This window comes from Denticeps clupeoides, chromosome 1 (assembly GCF_900700375.1).
Source record: "Denticeps clupeoides chromosome 1, fDenClu1.1, whole genome shotgun sequence".
NCBI lineage: Eukaryota > Metazoa > Chordata > Actinopteri > Clupeiformes > Denticipitidae > Denticeps > Denticeps clupeoides.
The window spans coordinates 23,949,658-23,972,948 of NC_041707.1; the positions used below are offsets into that span (position 1 = coordinate 23,949,658).

General features: G+C 39.9%; 1 protein-coding gene and 1 pseudogene across 1 annotated transcript in view; one reads left to right on the forward strand and one right to left on the reverse strand.

The window, feature by feature from the left end:
• Nucleotides 1-15,333, forward strand: part of LOC114799469 (inactive ubiquitin carboxyl-terminal hydrolase 53-like) — a 32,127-nt gene extending 16,794 nt beyond the window's left edge. The window contains 12 exon segments of the mRNA XM_028996187.1: nucleotides 741-890; nucleotides 2,186-2,348; nucleotides 3,521-3,682; nucleotides 4,652-4,804; nucleotides 6,850-7,621; nucleotides 9,513-9,595; nucleotides 13,286-13,327; nucleotides 14,257-14,319; nucleotides 14,322-14,398; nucleotides 14,400-14,467; nucleotides 14,469-14,992; nucleotides 15,068-15,333. Of these exon segments, the coding sequence (XP_028852020.1) occupies nucleotides 741-890; nucleotides 2,186-2,348; nucleotides 3,521-3,682; nucleotides 4,652-4,804; nucleotides 6,850-7,621; nucleotides 9,513-9,595; nucleotides 13,286-13,327; nucleotides 14,257-14,319; nucleotides 14,322-14,398; nucleotides 14,400-14,467; nucleotides 14,469-14,992; nucleotides 15,068-15,147 (2,337 nt within the window). The 3' untranslated portion in view covers nucleotides 15,148-15,333.
• A 1,364-nt stretch (nucleotides 15,334-16,697) lies between these two features.
• LOC114800510 (FRAS1-related extracellular matrix protein 1-like) lies at nucleotides 16,698-22,314 on the reverse strand (annotated as a pseudogene).
• Between the last annotated feature and the right edge of the window lie 977 nt (nucleotides 22,315-23,291).

Here is a 23,291-nt window from a genome sequence, read left to right on the forward strand (position 1 = left end):
CAGTTGACTTAACTTTAGTCTTTGCGTCAAGCTGTCATATTATTTACTCATTTCATTCTAGTAATGTTTCAGTTATAGGTTAGTCAGAGAAATCTTTAAACCTTTACTGTTTAATGTGTTAGTCAACATATACTGATGACAGTTACTGACAGTTATCTTATTATTTTATTATTGATACTTTATAGATTCTCTGATTTGATCCATATTTTTTTGATCACACATTCTGTTTTCTCTTCTACTTCACATTAAAGTAGATTTAAAGGTCGCTTCATTTTCTCCTAGCAATCAGCTAAACCACCACAAGTATCCTGAAATCTAATTAATGCCATGATTGCTTATTGCGGAAGCAATGTCATCTGTACAACCAGATGGGTGATACAAAACACAGAAACCATGATATAATAACATGATTAAACGAGGAAATAACGTCTTGTCTCATTTTTCATCAATGAAAATTAAGACTTTAGTATAGTTGTTATTATGTAAACCATACTGAGTCAGATTTTAATTAATTGTACACACTACTTCTGTTTTATGATTAAAGTATATTGATTCATTTTAGACCATTACAAATAGTTTTGTTTATGAAAAAAGATGCATTTATAATCATTTTATCATTGTTGCAAATTCTTCGGAATCAAGAGATGCCAAAAGATTCCCATCCCTATTAGCAGTATGTGGTACTGTAAATTCTATTGCTTACAAAGTTTGTTAAACACACTTTTTGTTTTGTTGTGCAGCTCTTTTACAGAGTGACAGATGAACATGCCAAAAAAAGTGACCTCCACCTGGTAGGGATGATCTGCTATTCCAGTAAACATTACTGTGCCTTTGCCTTCCACACTAAATCCTCCAAATGGGTCTTTTTTGATGATGCTACTGTCAAAGAGGTGGGTTCCCTGAACAAACTATCTGAAATGGACACTTAAGACATGTATAATCAGATATGTACAAAAATGTGATTATAAAATATCTGAGATATATATAGTTATGACAGGGTTGAACTTCAATGTTTTTTTTTTACTCAATTGTAATCATTGGCAAAATTGTAGGTTTCCATAATCACAGTCATTGTCTGTGTGCTCGTATCCCTCAATGTGTATCTAGGTTTTAATCTCTATTTAGATTCAGTGGCCAGTCCTTGGTAGGTGGGTGGGACTGGTTCAATCTATCAGCTCTCTCTGGTTGTGCTGCTTGTGCTGTGTGTGCAGTTCAGCACCGAAAGCCGCATGTCACCAACTCACCAAGATAAATCTTTTGCTCACTCTCTCACACACACAGACCCCCCACCAAATATCACACACACACACACACAGACATATAGCAGAGTTACTGCTAACCTGAAAAAATGAATTCTGTTGTTCACTAAACCACACAACAGACTAAAAACATAAAACTCTTCTGCTGCTCATAACCTCTAAACAGCCATTATGAACTAAATGCTGTACACCATCATGGTCCACACACTCCAGTCTGTCCATGGACTAAAGTGTTGTTTAATTTGTGCAGTGAATCAATATTGTTGTTTAAAATGTGCTGTTCTTTAAATGAACTCAATTAGTGCAGTTTCTGGGTAACCAACCCAGAGTTCCTGTTGGTGTATTTATTTATTTTTATTTTTTTGTAATGCAATTATATTGCAAATGTTTGAGCTTGGGACATTTATGGATGCCCAGTCACTACTGATTTCTCATGTTTGGATCCATGTGGCATGTGCTGGGACATTCCTCAAGACATCAATCCTTTTTTTGTTCTGTTCTTTTTCTTTCTTTTTGTCTCTTTCCCTGTATAATTAAGGACCTTGTCTCCATCTGTTTGCCTGTAGTCATGCTCCGTAGCCATGTAGCAGAACACAGATGTGTACCTCTTACCTGAACCTGTTTTATGAGGGGGAAAATAATATGAGGGGTTTCTAATAATAAACCTACCTTGTCAGGCTAGATCACGCACATTACGTGAGTGTAGGGGAGAGTTCTGTCCATGTCCATGTCCTAGTATCTGTCAAGAATATATCCTCTGTGCCGAAGAGAAATATGTACACACCTAATTGCACTCTCTAAGACAATTCACTTTAGGACTTCTGAATGAATCAACATCAGATTTTGTAGTTTTGCCAAATAAACCTACTTTTAAGATAGCAGGTTCAGTCTGCTGAATTCTTCAGATTTTTTTTTATTTGTTATAGGTTGGCACAAAATGGAAAGATGTGGTGGTCAAATGCATTCGGGGCCACTTCCAGCCACTGCTTCTGTTTTACTCCAACCCAGACGGCAGTGCAGTGCATACAGACGACTCTGCCAAACCCAGCAGCATCTGGAACAAGAGTCCTGCCAATGGGGACACCACTGGTGAGAAATGTCAAAAGCTATGCTAGCCCAGCAGCTCACTTCATGTTAACATGGAGGATTCTGTCATTGGCTGTCACACTTAATCTTAAAAAGGAGATGACTATTGTCCAAATAAATAACTTTTTTGCCAGATGCACTGTCAGTCTGTTCCTGGTCTAGCCTGACCAGCCTGGTATTTTGGTTGAAATTACCAATTGTTTGGAGGAATTGCTGTTCAATGTCTGGAAACTTAACCCTAGCGGTTTTGTGAATTTTTCATACACTCAGAATTTCTTTTTATTTTGTTTTTATTGGTGTGTTTTCAGATATTTGTATTTTTCAGTTGTTCCCATGATTAAAACGTCATCTACATGCCCACTTATTTGGTTCACTGGACAATACTCTGTCTATACACAGGCATTACATGGACTTTGTAACAGGGAGCTGGCAGGGTGAATCCCATTTAATGTCTGGTTCAACTGGTTTGCACAGTTGCATTCACACATAGAGCCCCTCAGGGTGATGTCTAGATAGGTTCAGGGTTGCAGTGCATGTCAGAAAACAGCTTGGGTGACCTGAGATCTAATGACTATTGATTAATGCTAATTGACTGGTGTGCTCTAATTTTAGACCACTGTTATAACAGCTCAATTTCCCTGTTAAACCAGGACCAGTTCCACATACATACTGAATGAACATTCATTTAGACTGATTGTATATTTTATACTTTTTTCACATTAATTTAAATGTAGTAAATTTGGTACAAATAATAGAAACTTATAGTTGTAATAATTTAGTGTTGACTGGACTGATCCTTTTAAAATTGAGAGAGATGCTTATTGTGGAACTTGACAGGATCTTGGAACACTTTTGTATTTGATACAACATTGTAGAATTGCACTTTTTGAAGTATAGGTTGTCTGACTGGGGGTTGAACTTCCCACTGATCCTGCGTCCCAGTGTCCCCTACCATCATGCATTAATTTATGGCTTCTTCTGTTAATTTCCCACTTCCACTAACCTCACTATGATGTATCTAGATGTATCCTTTTTCTTTTGTTGAGTTAGGAGTTTTAATGGACTTGTAGGCATGGTTATGTGGTTAAATAATATAGCTGTATAATTTTTCTGTGTATCAGTTATTATTAATATCATGTATTCATGTCCATATCTTAAATGTGTGTATATATTAGGTTTTTCTTTAGTGCCAGAGACCCCTCTGGTTGCACCCAAGAAGCTCGAGTTGACCAAAGAAAATCTGAATGCTCTGTCTGGCCAAGGAACCCTGAAGCAGAAAACGCCCGCATCGCTCTTCAGCCGAGGAAGCAACCAGACCAGTGGCGGGAGAGGACCAGGTACCACCACTTTTGAATTTTTTTTAACAAGAGTAATATATGTGACTCAATGTAGTAATCATGGCATTTTGGGCTTATTTTTAAAATACAAATACTTTTGGAAAAAGACAAAGCTCATGGTACAAGTGAGGATGAAAGAGATAGCAGGAGGGTACTGACATTATTGCCCTAGATTCTATTTGTAATTAGGGAGTGCTTACACATTAGCTTTGTTTCCTAAGTCTTCACCTTCTTAGAAAAATATAATGCTAGACCACCATACTGATTGCCAAAATTGCACTCAGTGAGGTACAGCCATAAAAGAGGTCAGATAAAGGGACTGATGGTCAGTTTCACGTTTGAATTTAAGGAAGATGATCTTGGCTGCTTGGCATTTTTTTGAGGGTGGTGTGTGTGTGTGTGTGTGTGTGTGTGTGTGTGTGTGTGTGTGTGTGTGTGCGAGTGAGAGAGAGAGAGAGAGGGGGGGGGGGGTGTTGCAGTGCCAGCTCAATGAATTTCCCATACAGCAGAATGCTGATCTCGCAACCGCCCAGCATCGATCACTATAAGGAGCCTCAGTGGGTGTCAATTGGCATCATCCCAACACTTACCTTATACACACACACATATATGCAACAGGATAAATCATAAATGTGCACTTAAGTATTCACATTTTATATATATATATATATATATATATATATATATATATATATATATATATATTTTACACACACACACAAACATGTTATTTATGTTACATCTTGTCTATTGAAATTCAGGTTCATACAATTTCCTGCTTTACTGCAATCTTGAAATGTAAATGTATGTTTCTGCAGGACTGTTTCTTGCCTTACTTCATTTATACATGCTTATAAATATATACAACTTTTTAACATCCTGTCTCTTGCTCTCTCCCCCACACAGATAACATGTGTAGTTATGTTGTGTAGTTATGGTGAGTTAATGTAAATGTTTTTTCCTCCACAGTTAAAATATTCAACGATCCCAAGAGCCGATTACGGGAGCTTTCAAAAGAGGTGGCCCAGAGGGCTGGGGAGATGAGGGTAGCCAATCTAGTTAAGAAGGAATCAGAAAGGTCAGAGCGAACCCAGAGACGACATGACACGTTAAGGAACAGAGGTAAACACAAACCACACAGGCAGTCCTGCAACAAAAAATCTGTTCTGTTACATTCCATATAGCACTTATTTCTTTAATTAAAGCTGCTGCACCTTTATTGCATTTCATAGGATGAAACTAAGAAAAAAGTGGCTTGCTATGGTACACCACTGGTCTTTGTATAAGCTGGCCTAGGAGAAAAAGATTAGTTTTTTTTTTTTTTTTTTTTTTATCCCCCCCCATTCCCATTTCGAGCAGTCACAGCCACTTCATAATGAAGAATTCTTGACTCTCTCTGCAACAGTCAATTTGAACAGCCAGAGCAGTGACCACACTGCCCAATAATAAACCTTCTTGTTGGAGCAGGAGCACTGATTAAGGCTTTTTTCATGACACTGTTACTGAAAATATTCTAATTGAAATTTTGGCATGATTGGTATTTTTGCCAAGAGAGTAAGCGTGGTCATTGACTGAAATTCTGTCATTCATTCAGTCGCCATGTAGTCATCATCTTCGCTCACTTTTTTTTTTTCCTCTGTGCTATGCCTGAGACAAAGACACACCATGTATCATCAGAAGAGTGTGCAGAGTGATTTCATTCAAATTTAATTGTCAGCACAATTCCCCTCCCTCCAGCTGCCTAATGGCTCATTAGAAGCCACGTTGATGGGCCTGCGCTCACATACATCAGCGTTCAGCTATGCTCCAGAGTGTGGCGATGGCCCCTTTTGTAAAACCCGTATCAGCACTCACACCACATCAAATTACCTCCTACTCTATACCACCTCACCATGCTGCGACCGCAGTCCATTAGACTGAAAGATTTTGATGTGTTCCGTGGCACAAATTCAATCTGCCTGCATTTTAGATGAATGTAAATGTCAAAACATTCAGTCACATTGAGTGTGCAAATCAATTAATTACAATGAAAGCAATCATGCATGCGGCTTTCTGAAGGGAGCAATAACAGCACAACAAACACCCCCTTGTGTGAGTTTGTGAATGTGCATGTATTTGTCAGGGGGAAATGCTGCAGGTTTTTTCAGAACACTTGTGTGTAACACAAAGAACGTAATGCCTCCATGCTGGGAGCTTGGAGGACATGCAAATTGGTTGTAACAGTGACCGTTCCCCTTTATTGCACCAGTCCTCTTTTACGACTAGGCATTAGCAGGGCGTTAGTGGACATTAGTGACTGCAGTGCAGGTGTCTGAGGTGTCACTACTGGGCACTTGATCTCCACTGCGATTCATATTGTCCATGGGTCACAGCACAAACAGGAGCACAACTAGCCTGACCCGTCTGTGACAGAGCTGACTGCACTAATTCAACAAGCTCAGACCCTCCATAATAAACCACAGAGATACTGATTTTACTTATTGGGTTTGTAATTGTCTGGCAACACGCTAACAGGTATATCTGTCTTTTTTTTTTTATGTATTTAAAAAAAAATAAAAAAAATTTTTTATTGGACTCTGAGATGCATTGTCACCTTTGGGTGTCACTGAAATTCTATCTCTACAGTTTGACTACACACTTACTGGTGTTTTAAATGCCAAACTGAAGACATGTACACACATCAGCAGCCTTTGACGAAATCCAGGGGGTTTGCTGAACTTGGCAGTGTCCACTGACACAAAGGCATTTTGACACATTAGGGCAGTTGAGGGGTGTGTGTGCCAGATTTAACTGAGCCAGATTCAGCAATATTCTGCATGGAAACTCTCCTCCTTTCACCAAGAAAGGTCATCCAGGCTGTTAAAAGCGCCTGTCTTCTTCCATTGAAGATGAATGGCCCTGCAACTGCCAAGACCACATTACAGCTCTGCTCTGCTTACACACTGTGCCCTGTTCTGTTGCTTTTTTATATATATATATATATATATAAAAAAAAGATAATTTGAGGTATTCCTGATCATTTTAAAATGCGGTAGTGGCTACAATACATGAATTCACTCATATTATGATTTGTGTTTTAAGAAAAGGGTAAAATGTGAATCCTCTTTACAGACATGCCATAAGCTATAATGAGTAATACATTTTTTTTTTTTTTTTTTTTTTGGTAGATATGCAATCAGAGAAGACACTGTCTCGCTCCCTGTCCCCTCCAGAGAATGGCTTCCGGCAGTACATGGAGCCAAGACTGTACAGCAGCCAGGGCAGGGGTCCCTTACGGACTGACAGACCCCACTACCCCAGCCGAACAACATATGAGCCTCGTGCACACTCGCAGGGTAGGGTAGCTGTTCTGCACGGTGACAGCAGCAGCAGAGGCACAGCAGGAGGTTACAGCGGTGGGCAACACGGCCGACGGTTGGATATTGCAAATGGATATGACACAGACAGCAGCAGTCAAGACTCACGGGAGTGTCAGGGCAATGGGCGCTCAGGACGCACTAATAGAGTATGGAGGCCAGTGCGTGAGGCACTCAATGTGGACCATGTGTTGAATGACCAAGGACAGTGGGGTAACAGCAGCCCTCGGCGACAAGGTCCCTTTCAGGAGCAACCGCTATATGAGCGAGATGTGGCCTGGACAAGCCACGAAGATCGCAAACCCAAGAGCCTGATGACCATCTATGAGGATGAGCAGCGACATGAGATGGGCAGTCGCAGTTCATTGGATTCGGATAGCCATGGCGGCCCTCAGGACCAGGAGCGAATTAAGGGCCAGGCTAACCTAAAGGTCCGCAGCGACAACTGGAAAATCCAGCGCACAGAGTCTGGCTATGAGAGCAGTGACCGCCTCAGCAATGGCTCTGCCAACCTGGACTCTCCTGTGGTGGAGAACGTCATTACCAAAGAACTGAGGCCCATACCTGAAGCCCATCCTTCAAGGTAAATGTTAGTTTTTTTTCTGTTTTTCATCTTTTGTTAATGTTTTGTGGTGGAATAATGAATATCCTCCTCAGAGCAGAAATAGGTACCTGAAAAAAGCTGTTAATTCGTATGCATGGTTTCATTCGTCAATATTATGCACTGGGATTTTATTTTGAAATTGATTGTGACCAGGAAGTATGGTCAAGCAACAGAAGTGAAGGGGGAGTTTCAGTGTTTTCTGCCAAATTTATTCTGGTCCTCTTTTGTTCGTGTCTGCTTTGATTCAATAGTTATGTATGTATTAGAGCAATGTACACTTGTGGTACACTTATTCCTTAGTCAATTAATCAGACAAATGTTTTTCACCAGTTATTGATCATGCTTTTTATTGAGGCTTCCATACCTCAAATATTTTCCCAAAGTACATAATCATTAAATATTAATAACTATTTGGATTATGTGTCTGTGCTGTTTTTTGAATGGAAGCTAGTCTCACTGGCTTGGTTTTTCCTAGTGTGAAATGTATGGGAAAATAAACCAGCAAAGTCTTGCCTTTTCTGGACGAAAATCTGTGGGTCTTGGTGTGTTTTGAAACCTATATAACTATATGAAAAGTCTTACTCCGTTATTTGATCAGCCTTGATAAGGCTGCCCCTAAATGATTACTCTGCTAGTTGCTTGTTCAGAACCAGTTCACACAATCCTATTTGTAGCTGTCCTTTACTCACATGATAATGTGCTTTCAGAATCAGTTTTTTTTTTGATTGGTTTGGATTTGACAGTCCTGTTTTTATTACACAATGTACCAGTCAGTTGTATCTGGCTTGCAATTTCATTGCTACAGATTGCAGACAACAGTGCAAATTGTGTTTTTTACTGTTTGTATAGCCATTGCTAGCAGTGGTTTTGGGAATAGAAATTAGAGAATCTTGTCCTGTAAAGTGTTCAGTAGTTCTTGTATGTTGCTTGTATGTAGCATGATAACCCTTTAGCTAGGAATTAAACACTAGTAGATATTTGGAGGTAGTCCAAAGACACAGTGGTTTACAAAAGTCTATGGTGTCCACCATCAATTTAAAATGACAGAATAGACTAACTGGTATAAAATGCTTTTATGAGTTTTTCTTTCTCATTCAGTGCCTAAATGCACCTTGTTTTCAGTCCGTTATAATAATGTCTTAAAACGTATATACTCCCATGATGTATTCAGTTGAAAGTTAAAAAGTGCATGTGTGCATTTGTGTAAGGGTGCAGAATTGCTGTGCTTTAGTAAGGATTGTTGATTTGATTTGATCACATTTCACTGCTCTCTATGGACTATAAAAGGCTGCAGAGTGTTTTAAATCAATTCAAACTCAGTCTTGGTGTCAGCAGAGGCGTATGTGTTGTGTATTTACCGGCCATTATGTGGACCTCTAAACGGGTGAAAACCTGCTAGTGTCAGATGCTTCTGTCTAGCTGAGCATTAAATACAAGGAGAGAGCCTTCCCAGCATGCCTCAGTGAGACCCTTTTGCAGCAGTCCAATGGATACTCAGCACACCGTTCACAAAATGAAATATCTCTGCATTTAACCCATCACCTTGGTGAGCAGTGGACAGCCATGAAAGGTGCCCGGGGAGCAGTGTGTGGGGACGGTACTTTGCTCAGTGGCAAAGGCCGCTAGGCCACCACTGCCCCAGAAAGGGGAAAAAAAAATTGTGGTTAAGTGTCAGCCAGTACACTGGTGTAAAGCAAGAGTGGCGCATGTGTGTTTATGCCCGGGTATAGATTAAAGGTAATCAGGATAAAACGTGAGCTGCAGAAAGGTCTGCATGCTGACAGTTGTTTGTTAGATGTGTTAGCTGGGGTGCATGCTAGGCCTGGATGCCAGCTGCAAAGTATTTATTGCTGTGAATTGTCTGTTTTAGGGACCAGTTCTATCACAGGCGGTATGATGACTCAAGATCTCGAGATGCAGAGATCTCACACACTACCATCTCTTACGGTAAGCGTTTGTACCTGGAGGCCATTTTCATCCGGACGTGGTTTAATTGGAAGAGTACCTGGATGATGTGATCACAGGGTCCATGCTGAATCTGGCCTAAACACTGCGCAGAACATGAAGGGAGACATCTTATGCATTCCACAAATTCCACTGAATTCCTGCATATGGAGTAGATTTGAATCGGGGGTTTCATATGAGAGTTTACTTGCCCATGGAATTTTGGTTTTTAAAAAATATTCATCCTCTGTGTTCATCTAACCACAGGTCTGAAAATGGCTCGAGTGACCATGATTCCTAAATGGATTCCTAATTTCTCATGTAAATATAGGACTTTTAAAAGCATATAGTACAAGAAAGCAAAATTGAGACTGGTTTAATGTGGAACTCTATAAGGCTGAATCTTTTCATCTCATAACCACACTGTCAAGTCACTTGAGGGTCACTTTTCAGAGCTGGAGATGAGTGGGAGGCGGGCAGTGGTGGAAAATAAATAGTTTGCCGTTCATTTTGAAAGTGGGGGGGGGGGGGCTCGCAAGTTCTCAGAAGCCTATACTGTGAAGAGTGTCTTCCGAGGGGTCAGGAAGAGAGAAGGGCCCTGTTTACCCCGCTGTGCCCATCCAACCAGAATAAATGGCACAAGTGAGGTTTTCAGTGAGGGTGGCATTTTAACACACAAATGAAGCAACATTTTAGGTCTGTGCACAAGCCAAAACTCCCACTCCAGCGGAATTTAGTATGCCGTCGGTTATCTGGCTGGTGTTAAACATAGTCCTTAGTCCTGTTTAGAGCAGCAGTGATGTGTGCGTGCGTGTGTGTTTGTGTGTGTGTGTGTGTGTGTCCCTTGTGGAGGAGAATCTGTTTACCCTGTTTGAAGGTGGTTTATGTAAGACTTTAGTGCTGACAAATCAAAGCGGAAAGGACAGCGTTTAAGGCTGTCCCTACACCAGAGAGTGTCTTGACCAAGGGGGTCCATGTGCAGAATCCCTCCACCAACTGCATTAAACCCCAGCTCCTAGCTCTTTAAATCTTTTTTTTTTTTTTTTTTAATTGCTTTGTTTTTTTGGGAAAAAAGAGACTCAGTTGAAACAGGACATTGTCCCAACACTAATGGCTTATATTTTAGAAGATTTGAATGTGACATGAATTGAGAACACTTCTTGCAATCAGTGACTTGAGTGCTGCTGTATTTGGGATTTACAACATGCCGTCTCATGCGTTTTAGAAATTTATGTAAAAAAAAAAATTTTTAACCCCCCCTGGTTACAATAGTGGTGTGCTTGTTAAAAATGTTGACACATTTGAGTATGGCCACATACTTTATTTGAAAATGTAATACCTTAAGCAATTACTGGGTTATAAGAAAAGGGTATGTACAATGCAGCACAGTATAAATTGTTAGTGTTTTACGTAAATATTTTGTAAATGTAATCTTGTCTGACCTGGATCGGTTTGCTGGTTTAATTAGCAGAGACCTTATCTGAGGCTGTGATGTGGCTTACGCATTTGTAGCACATTGTAAGTTGTAGCTGCACAGAATTTTTTTTTATTATTATTTTATTTTCTCCTTGCAGAGCACATAGAGTTAATTCTCAGAGGCACATAGCCCAAAAGATTTTGTTTCAAGATGGAAAATAGTTATTCTTAGGCATCAATAAATACTTTTTGACAGCTTTCTGGTCTGCTGATCTGTAATCTGGTAAAAATGTAAGACTGCCTAAGCATGCACAATCAGCACATTCACATTTTCAGATGTCCTTTGTCTTTATTTTGTATGCAGATTTGTATTCATATGTGGACTATTTCAGTATGTCAGTATGTCTTTCATCTCAAAATGCACACAAGAAGAGGTGTGTGTGTGTGTGTGTGTCAGCGTCAGCTGCTTAGCTGTGTGTGATGTCATTGTCCCATATAGCACAGCCTGACCACGCTGATTTATGACCCAACAAACTTCTTATAGCCTCTCAAGTCTGTTCAGTGCAGACATGCTCAGATCCATGTCCTTTTTTTGTTTTAAGATTTATAATGAAACCATGATTTAGCTTTGTCTTCTTTAAAGACCTTGTTGATGATCCAGGACTGACCTGTTTCATTTCAAGAAGCTAAAGTGATTTGTTTTATATGTTTTCCAGTTGGTTTTGTTATTCCTGCTTGCCAACATTACAAGTCAATACCATCAACTGAGATTCTAGGCATGAGCTTAGCAGCTTAACTGTGACAGCCTCTGAAAAATAGAAAATGGGGTCTGAAGTCCAATCCTCTCATAATTGTTCTAGCAGAGGGGATTTTAGACACTAATGCACTGGGAAAAACAAAACGGACAAAGGAGAACGTAGATTGTGCTGACGCATCACACTTGCACCCATACGCTTGAACACACACACACACACACACACACTTAAGTGACTGGCATCCTTTCACACATGACAGCAATTTGGGTTTGCTGATAGTATGATTGGATCCAAGTAATCCCACCCAAAATGTATTTTAAAACATTTTTTTAATTTTGTATGTACACATCTACTGCCTACTTTTTTTTTCTTTTTTTCTTTTAAATCAAGACAAATGGATTATTTTACTATTTTAAAAGAATGTGGATTATATGCATTGAAAAGTTTAGAAGGATTCATTTTAAAATTGCAAACTCACTAAAATGACAATAATGTTCCCAAATCATCACAGTGGTGTTTGTGTGCCCCCTACTGGCTTGTTAACAAGAAGTCATAAAAACACTGACTTGGTAACTTCAATCGAAGCATCAACTGAACAGTGTGTCATCAGGCTGAGGGTCTGAAGGCTGCCCCAGCATCACCAGAAACACATGCCATCATGAGATCCCTGCCTGTCCAGTTACAACCGGATAGTCCGGCGGGGGCATGGGGGGAAAGACCTGGTAAAAGGGAGGGGGGTTGAATCCAACAGATCCTGGGCTCTCCAGTCTCCAACAACATATTATTGCTACTGCCAGACAAGCTCTACCCTGACCCCCACACTAGCTCTACTGCAGGGAACATCATGAGAATGCTTCCTCTGCTGTTTAATGTTCTTAATGTAACACATTAAAATGAATCTGTCCAAATTGTTTCAACACTTGCTAATTTTACAAAGCCCTTTAAATATGTCTGAACGATTTAGAAAAATTATGCAAACATTCCCTAATGTATTTTTTTCCAATTCTTTTCCATTTCTTCTTTAGGCGAATATCTCCGGAAACCTCAAGACCTTCTATCCAGTCCCAAGTTTACAAAGGTGAGACTGAGACATCTGCCAAACACAAGTTTAAACTCTGCTTCCAGCAATACAGTTTATGTAGGTGATGCAGGATATTTTCCTGGTAAAGATGAGCCAGTAATGTAACATTGAAGGTAAAGAATAAAACTTTTCATCCCCTGAAGCTAGTTCAAATTATAGCAGCTATATTTTAAAATGGGAGAAGTGTTTTTTTCCTTTTTCTTTTTCTTAATGATAGAGAGGTTTAAGGCCTCATATGATACTAGCATGATAATGATTTGTAGTCCACAATTTATGATTTCCAGAAAAAGTGTGGTAGACCACAGATCAAGGTACTGAGTGGGAAGGCAAAGAACCACTGTGCAACAAGCATAGAGACACATGGCCTTGACTAAAAGAGAACTCACTTGATTTCTCATCTTCAGAGTCATACATTTGTTAATGAAGATCCTGTCACCCAGAATAGAGCTGGGTGGAGGTGGGGAAAAAAAAATCAAAATATACTTTCCAATGTTGAATATTGCCAAAGACACCATAGATAATGAAGAGCTTATTAACATATTAAACCATGACTTGAGCTGCCCTCCTCAGCTCCATTTTCAGCCATTTCACTCTTTGTGGAAGTGAAGTGATTGTCATTGTGAAACGCAGCATAGGATGCACACAACGAAATGTGTCCGTTTGCTTTTAACCCATCATCCTTGGTGAGCAGTGGGCAGCCATGACAGGTGCCAGGGGAGCAGTGTGTGGGGACGGTGCTTTGCTCAGTGGCACCTTGGCAGTTCGGGATTCAAACCCTCAGCCTTCAGATTATGGGTCCACTTCCTTATCCGGTCGGCCCTTTTTCATCTTTACTCAGTGAACCACAGATCACATACTATTGTTCTCTGGCACTAGGCAACACAGATGGTGCGTTGCCTAGTGCCACTACGTACTGCCATTTAATACACATTCAACTATTTACATCCAACACACACATTTCATTTCCCTCTTAGTTTAGTGCTCGTAGTGCTCTCAAAGCATGCTGGTACAGTCAGGTTGACCAGCCTCTGCAGTCACAATAATGTCGGACTGTAAACAGTTTTGGTCTTTTAAAAAGTCATGCTTGTCATGCCCGATACAGATGTATGTAACTACACACTGAATGTAGAGCAAGCAGTGCTGCCCAAAAAATAAAAAAATTAAAATATCTGTTTAACTTAAGTGACTTGTACTTGAAAGGGTAGACTGTTCAAGTCACAAGATACCACTGAAGTCCCCTTGAACAAGGTACTGCCCCCACACACTGCTGCCTATGGCTGCCTACTGTACACTAAGATGCAGAGGACATGAGGATATGTATGCCCAGCGCTTCCTGGTCAGTGCCTATACCGGTCCAGTTTTTAAAGCAGAAATTAGCATCAGTCAAGTCAGTTTTATAATACTCTTTTATATCCAACACACTTTTTTCCTTCACAGACGCAGAGCTTTCAAACACACCCCAGGTAGTCTGGAAAAAACGAGGAGATGGAGGATGAATTGGATGAAGTAGATGGGGGTCTTTTCCCCTCATACCTCCCCAAAACCAGCAGCTCTGAGTGGAAACAGTTCAGATGACCTTACGGGCCCATTCTCTGAGCAAGAAGACACCTTGCAGCACTCCAGTGACACCACCCCAACCTTCCCACCCTTTTCCTCACGACAGCACATCTATCGCAACTTTGCACCTCCTCTCCCCCCGAAACCCTTCAGTCTTCAGCCTAGGGAAGATGGCCCTAGCCCCCCCTCTTCCACCCAGAAACGGCCACTCTGGCCCACAGCGATGGGCTGAAAGCCTAGTCGATCCAAACACTCTATCCTCCTCAGACTCCAGCTCCAAATCTGGCTCCTCCGACCAGGAACGGAACGAGCTGTCTGCGAGCGAGGGTGAAGAGAGATTCACCAGCCACTGGCCCCACCAAGACTCCCCTCTGCCTTCTGACACGGTACTGCCAACAACCTACTTTTCTGTGGACAGCTGCATGACGGACACATATCGAGCCAAGTACCACAAGCGGCCGCCTCTGTACATGATTAACGATGCTAAAGCTGATGACCCTTCCTCATCTGGGGAAAGCGATCATGGAGATGGAACAGTTCCTTCCTCCTCAAGTCCCCTGCCTGAAGAGGGCCGCAGACCTGCAAAGATTGAACCGGGTAAGGATTTTAAATGAGTAGTAGGTACCGTTTGTACTAGAGCCACATTGTCTACAGTCTGATTTTCTGTTTCAGGTTATGCTACCACCACCAAACCCACCGCAAAATGGAACCCAGTCTCTTTCAAAGGCCTGGATGAGCATGGGTTCCTGTGATGTGAAATGTCTGAAGAACACAGAGGCAATTCTAATGGTGTTTACCATCATGACCAGATCCATAATCCAAATTCCAGGCATGAATTTTCTGAAATAGGCCTTCACTATAATGAAATTATGTAGACCTTTCTAAAACGTTGTAGAATGGACATAGAGTTGGATGCCAAAGAGATTCAGATTTTTTTTTTCTTTTGTACAAAGCAACATGAGATCTATTCTTTTTGCAAAGAGCTTTCCATCAAGGAGCACGTAAGCTGCTGTTTGGCACTTTTTATATTTGCACTGTTGTGAGCCAAAAGAGAATGATTTCACTTAACTAGAATAATCAAATTTTACAGATTTTCCTTTGTCTGATCCTTTGTGGTCCGTTTTGCTATGAGGTCATTTTTTACAGTGGAAAATGTAAATAATTTAAGGTTATGTACAATGGAAGCATCTGTGGACAAAATACACTGCATTGCACTCCATTCAGTCTTGGTTAAACCTGTGAAGAAATTCTTTTTTTTTTTTTTTTTTTTTTTTTTTGCTGGTTGGAATAGAGGCTTCTGAATGAATCCAGTTGTATTGGCTGAAGTCTGAATTCATTGCTCAGACCTGGTGTGTGTTGAAATAGTCTTAAAATGTTTAAGAAAACAGTATGATGGTGTACTTTTTGCAGTTAAAAAAACTGGGCACACTAAATATGAATGGGTAGCATTTCTTTCTCTGCTAATAACTGTTTGTTGTTAAAAGGTTATTTTATTTTTGTTAAATACATTTTGCATGTTGCTTCACCAACACTGACCAGTGCCTTATGTGTATTATGTGTTAAGATGGCGTAGGTATTACAATTTGTAAAATGTGTACTTTTGTAGATGCTTTTATATAACACTTTAATTTTGTTTTGATTAACATATGTTTAATAAATGCTTTATTTAATCATACAACTGAACATACTTCATTGTATCATCTTTGACTTTATTGCAGAAGCACATTTTCAATTCACTTGCCAAAAATGGTAGAATTTAAGCATAATAGTTTTATGTTTTATTAAATAGATAGTGAGTAATATGTAAGCCTATAAATCCTACATTTTCACAATCATTTGAACAGTGTTTCTACCATAAATCCATGTTTTCATTTCTTATAGGAATAACATTTCTAATGTAATTTATGGGAACTGTGTATATGCAGTATAAATGAACTACTGTATTTTTTATTATTTTTTTTTTTTACTCATTACTTACATACTGTAAATAAGGTTTTAAGAAAATTCTGTCATTTTTATCAAGCTACTGTGGTATAGCCACCAAAAGGATTTTGGCAGATTTGCAGCTCAAATGAAATATATGTATATCAGTTATATATCAGTACAGTTTCTTCCATATCTTTGAACATCTTTATTGTTCTACTGACTGAACCCACACTGACCACCCATTGATCAGTTTCGTACCCCATGTTTGTGGATCTAGTCTACACACAGATCTCCTGTCAACTTTTCCACAGAGACCTTGAACCATTCCATAATATTTTACAACTGTATATAATCAGTATACCCTGGTTATTGTCCATTAATCAATGCTCAATGTGCCTTTTGAGGGATGATATGATAGAATTGTCCTCCACAATCTCATGATTTTCCTGTAGCACACATATCTATGGCCTTTTCCAGTCTTGCAGTCCTGGACCTGCCACTTGGACCTCCTCCAAACCAAAACACACTTCCTAGAGTCCTTTTTACCAATCCTTGGTGGGCTCCTCCTCCAATTGGTGAATGTGACAGGCTCCCCACCCACCCATTCCCATTGTCCTTTACTTTCACGGTCATTCAAGCCTGTGAAAAGGAAGCATTGAAATATTTATTGATTCTTTATTCATGGTGTTCGTATTCATAAAAAATCAGATCGATAATCATGATTTTTTTTACCAATCCAGAAAGGTTTCCGTCCACTGAAATCCCACAACCAGTCCATATCAGCTTTAGAGGGTACACTCACAAGGTTTCCACTGAATCTATTAATAAAAACTGTTGATTATCATACAAGAATCATGATTTTTCAAACAAAATTTAGGTTTAGGTTTCAGTAGGAAGAGCTGAAGAGTTTCCTCTGATCCTTCCCAAAAAAGTTCAAGTAATGCATTTTGTGTTCACCTCTCCCTGCAGGTTCTTGCTGCAGTGTTCCACGTAGCCTTCTTCTCTGTGCTCAGGTAGTAGCAGTAACGGCTGTGGTGGGTCCATCCCTGTTGGCACTTCTGAGCACCTGACTATCTGTATCAATGAGGATGGAAAAGAATAGCATTTCAGCCAAAAGCAGTTGTCAGTAAAAGGTTTTCTTACACACGTATGCCATTAGAATGAGAATTTGTTAAGATATTGGGATTTTTTTTGACAGCACATCTATATTTCTAATACCTAAACACATAATACCTTTAATCAGATTTATGGGTGATTGTCCTGCTTCCACTACCAAGTCTCAATCTTTTAGCAGAGGGTTTGGGGTTTTGCTGAAGAGCTTCTTCATTTTCACAAAATAACCAAAATAAACAGTAGGACCACCATGCTCTTTTGAAAAATTGATCATTCCTCCAGAATGATTTCTCTCAATGTGATTAGCCACAAACTGAGTTTAGCACTGTTTTCAAATTGGTGCTAAGTGCAGTATTTTGGTGGGGCCGGTTCACTGGTAAAATGTCAAAGAAATCCTCAGGCCTTCATAAATAAATGGATAAAACAAAAAAAAAAACTGTATTTTTATGCATGTGACATAATGACTTTCAGACTGAGGAACTAGCCTGTATGAGAGCTGTCCGTGATTTGGCTTCTCCCATCTTAAATAAAAAAAAAATGAAAGATCATAATCATGATCATGGGTGACAGAAATATTACGGTCAGTGAAATACTGCAATGAAATGCATACTGTATTTCACAAAAGTGAGTAGTCACATTTGTGTAATATTTTGGACAATTTGGAAATTTTTGGCAAATTTACACTGCTGTACAAGCTGTACACTGACTAAATTGTCATATCTTCAGTGTTGTCCCAAAGAAAGGTATGAATATTTACATAAATGTGAGCTGTATCTATGATGAGTGTATGTCAATGTTTGAGCACAACTGACTTCAAATATTTCCATTTTCTAATGCATAAACTTTCTCCTGAGCCATCTGTTTAGAACACATTCCCTGCAAATAAATGATCAATGTCCATCACAAGGACAATGAAAGCCCAGGGAAATGCAGCTCAATGTGCCAACTTCGAAGGTTTCACCTCATGAGTTGGTGCCCAGGGTTTCCAGGAGACTCCACTACATCTGTATAGCTGGCCAGAGCCTTCGCTGAGATGGAGGAGCCCTTTCAAATCGGGGGTACAGGCTTTGGGAACAGGTGAAGGAGCTTCTAAATTCTATGGAGATTTTTGGTCACATTAAAACGTAGGCAATGTGTTTTCTAATTAGGTAGTTACATTGTACAGAGATAAAGTCATAAACCAACCATTTGAGGTTTTATGTAGCAGATGTAACTTTTTGCAAACCTGTGAAGATGGACCATTCTTCTTTGGGAACTTGAGAGCAGGTTTATACTTGATATAGTTCCAGTCCCATACTGGCCTCTGCTGGTCACCTGCACATTTGCTCTCCTGTCCATACTTGAAGCTGTGGTTTCATCCTCTACACGCATTGACATGATCCCATGGTACTAAACACAGCCGAAACAACAGCATGTACTTATAATCTATACACTGCTGATAATACTGAAATATATTACTAAAATTATATTACTTTTCCATAAATTTTGTGTCACCTTTTAACATGAATGAAAACAAAGTGAATTGCAAAGTGCCTTCGTCTCAGCAGATTCAAAGCAACCATGAATTTTCACTGTTGCAAGTAGCATCCCTATTTGGTGGTCAAGATAAGGTCTTTTGTTGAGGAGATGAGTTTTTATCTACACCCACTGGAAAATGACCATTACGGTCTGACTTTAATAAACTTTATGTAAGATTCAAGAATTAACTTTTGTAATTTGAAATTCAGGATATAACCACTGGCTTTATTCACATTAACCCCCCCTAATTAGTATGCATATTTTCTGTATCAATTAGTACACCAATTTTCACATTTGCAATAAGAATATGAGAAATCATCTTACTGTGTACACAATGTCAGATCCTTACGGTGAACTGAAGAAGGTTTCACCTGGAAAGAATATGTTCTGGCTGACTATTCCAATATAAGGAAACAGAGAAGTAGTGCTGTATACTTTAGACAACATACAGTGGGTATGGAAAGTATTCAGAAAGAATTTTTCATGCTTTGTTATATTGCAGTGATTTTCTAAAATCATTTATGTAAATCATTTGCCCTCATTCCCTTATTCATTGACAGAAAAAAAGAATGTTGAAATGAAGCACCCTTTTGATCTAATACAGCCATGATTGTTTTGGGGAAAAGATGCAACAAGTTTTTCACAACTGGATTTGGGGATTCTCTGCCATTCCTCCTTGCAGATTCCTCTCCAATTCTGGGAGGTTGGATGGTAAACGTTGGTGGACAGCCATTTTAGGTCTCTCCAGAGATTCTCAATTGGGTTCAAGTCAGGGCTCTGGATGGGCTTCAAGAACAGTCACAGAGTTGTTGTGAAGCCACTACTTTGTTATTTTAGCTGTATTCTTAGGGTCATTTTCTTGTTGGAAGGTAAAACTTCGGCCCAGTCTGAGGTCCTGAGCATTCTGGAGAAGGTTTTTTGCCAGGATATACCAGTACTTGACCGCATACATCTTTCCCTCGATTGCAACCAGACGTCCTGTCCCTGCAGCTGCACAACACCCCCACAGCATGATGCTACATCCAGGATGATCAGAAGAAATGGACAGCACCTGACTTAAATATATGGGTCACAGCAAAGGGTCTGAATACTAAAGATCAAAGTTTTTCTTTTTAATAAATCTGCAAAATATCAACAATTCTGACAGTATGGGGAGCTGTGTGTACTTATTAGGAAAAAATGAACTTAATTAATTTTAGCAAATGGCTGCAATATAACAAAGTCTGAATTCTGTCCGTACCCACTGTAAACTGCAGTAGAGCTTTGCTGTTTGACTGTACCTTTCTGTGGCCATTAACTAATAGTCGCTTTTTCTTGTTTTGAGGCACCATCTGTGGCAGACCATCTCCCCGTGTGATCAAAGTCCCTTCAACCTGATCTAGGGGCAGACTCTCAACTGTAATGGCGCCGTGTTTTGGATATGGGCCTGGATGGACTTTTGAGCCTCCTAGTCGAGCACCCTGTGTATCTGTCTGTAGACCGCACCTCCCTGAAAAGAAATTAATGGTGGACAGATAGTGGTTTTGAGAGTAAGTTTCTACCAGTCAACAGTTTGGATTCACCCATTCTGTGGTAGTTCTGGAGCCAAAGATAGAGGCAATTTGTAGAATCCACATGGTGAAAAAAGAAATATTAAGTATTTGTCATATCAGGAGAAAGTGTTTAAACATAGTCACTTCTTTTAACCCTCATACCTTCTTTGTTCGCTATTGTCATCATCATATGCCACGTCATGAGATGCTCATTACCATGAGTGAATAATAAGAAAGTGATCAACATAAACCTCCAGGACTGTTGGAAAACGTCTCCTTTGTCCAACTTAAGGTGGTGGAAAGAAAATGGCAGAAATGCCTTTTTGCCTTGTTTATTTTTTATGTTTATTGTACAACAACACATATGTTATTTCATAGTCCTGTGTATACAGTTTTATTCTATAAATAAAATGTAAGACCCATAAGTGCATCCAACTTTTGACTGGTAGTATATATTGGGCTCATATATGAAATATGTGTGAGTTCTAAATTCTACTAACCTTTGTCTGAATCCATAATTTTTACAATAGCCTTGGTGTTACCACGCAGCAACGAGCCCACAGGGCTCATCAGGGTAACTTCAAAAGCCTCATCTGCCTCTTCAAGATGGTCCTGGGTTATTCCAACCCTCCAGTTTCTGCTTGACATGCCTAAGAAATATATGCAATAAGGACAAGAAACCACAAGACAACCAATGTTACCGATACCAAAATGTTGTCCTTACCAGGATCAAATTGGATCAGACTAGAAGATGGGGGGATAAAATCTTTTCCTTCAGACGCAGTGATATCTTTTACCTAGGATAAGGCAAATATGTTATTTATGTTAGGAGTTTCAACAAAACTCACCAATTAACATCAGAACTAACCTTAACAGTCACAAATGTTGACTCCTTTATGTTGCCCCTCCTCAGAACTGTTAGCGTTATGGCACCCTGGCTCTCACATGTGACATATTCTGTCTTTTCAAGCTCAACTGTAGACCAGCTAAACTCCAATCTGAAAATGTCACTCTACCAGTCAGTCCCTTTCCATGTTACACTTGTGGAGTTTTATTACGTCAAAAGTTTTACAAATTGAAGGAGATATAGAGAAGGAATGTTTTACGTTTGGGAGGGTCCTGTGTTGCCCAGTGGATCAGATACTTGAAACTCCAGACTGTCAGAAGAAGTGTCCTGGGTGGTGTCAATGATGAACAGAAGAATTCTTCTACTCAAATCTCTCTGAGAGAAGCGATGACGGACAAATTCTCCTGGTGGAAAAGATGGTAGCTGTTCCAAACTGTTTACAACTTCGGACACTGTACATCATGGTTGAGAACTTTTACACACTGTCACAGGATTGGGAAAGGTTTCATACCCGTGGCAGTATTTTCAAGGTATCCATAATATGGAGTCTGGAGAATTTTAAAATTAAGTTCTTCATCAGCAGATTCTGTATCCTGAGCCCTCAAATCTCTGGAGGAAATGAAGATCCCATAACGTCCATCTTTAAGATGCTCCACTTTCCATAATGTTTGCTGGACTACAACCTGGGGGGCAGAGCTGTCAAGACACTCTATCTGCAACACACACAAAAACAGGAATTTCACTTTGATATTACACTCAAGTTGCATGTTTGCTACTCTGAAGGTCCAGGTTTGAGACCAGTATGCTTTTGCTACTGTTCCCAAAAAAACATGTCAAGGTGTTGACACCAGAAAATGTGGAATTTTGCACAAGATGCTATCAACAGATTCTGTACATTGTCACATTCCAGAGATGCTCAGTCAGACTGAGGGCATCCAAGGGAATTACAGTACAGGCCAAAAGTTTGGACACACCTTCACATTCAGTGAGAATCTACCAATGTAAATGGTCATTAAAACACATTGAATGAAAAGGTGTCTCCAAACGTTTGGCCTGTACTCTACATGTAAAATAATATTCATAAAATCAGTAAATTCATCAATCAGTGAATCAATTTATCTGTCATTCTAAAATGCTCAATTTCACTTTGGAAAGTGTGCACTGAAACGAGAGAATATCATTACAACTGAAGGTGCTTCTGGGGGTGGGATCAGCTATTGTACACTTACTCATTTTCCAGATTCTAGCACATCACTTCCTAAAAAGTCCTGCCCATTGACAGTTGCCATGACAGTGAATATCACTTATAAATGCCACTTGCAACAAAATAACTCTCTCACTCACATTCCATGTACCATGTACCAGAGCCCATCCAGCCCACAGCAGGGTGCACACACACACCATTCACTCACACACAGAGACAATTTAGAGTTACCAGTTCACCTAGTAAACTGAAAGTGAAGTGATTGCCATTGTGATACATAGCAAGGAGAGCACACCGTGACACACCTTTGTATTTAACCCATCACCTTTGGTGAGCAGTGGGCAGCCATGACAGGCGCTCAGGGAGCAGTGTGTGGGGACGGTGCTTTGCTCAGTGGCACCTCAGTGGCACCTTGGCCGACCAGGATTCAAACCAACAACCTTTGATTACGGTGCTGCTTCCTTAACCGCTAGGCCACCACTGCCCCCGCTAGGATACACAAGATCTGAGTTGGGAGTCAAACTCACAACCTTTAAAATGGCCACATCGCTAACCACAGCATCACTGTGCAGCCAGCATTTTCAAAAAGAATAAAGCAATCAAAACTCAACAAATAATTTACATAAAGTTTAAGTTAACAAATATTGTCATTAGCAATGGAACTGTAACATATGTGTGCAGATAATGAAATCTGTAAACTTTACCATATTCTTATTAAGAGCAAAACCAAAAAGTGGTGACCCTTACCTGTATGGT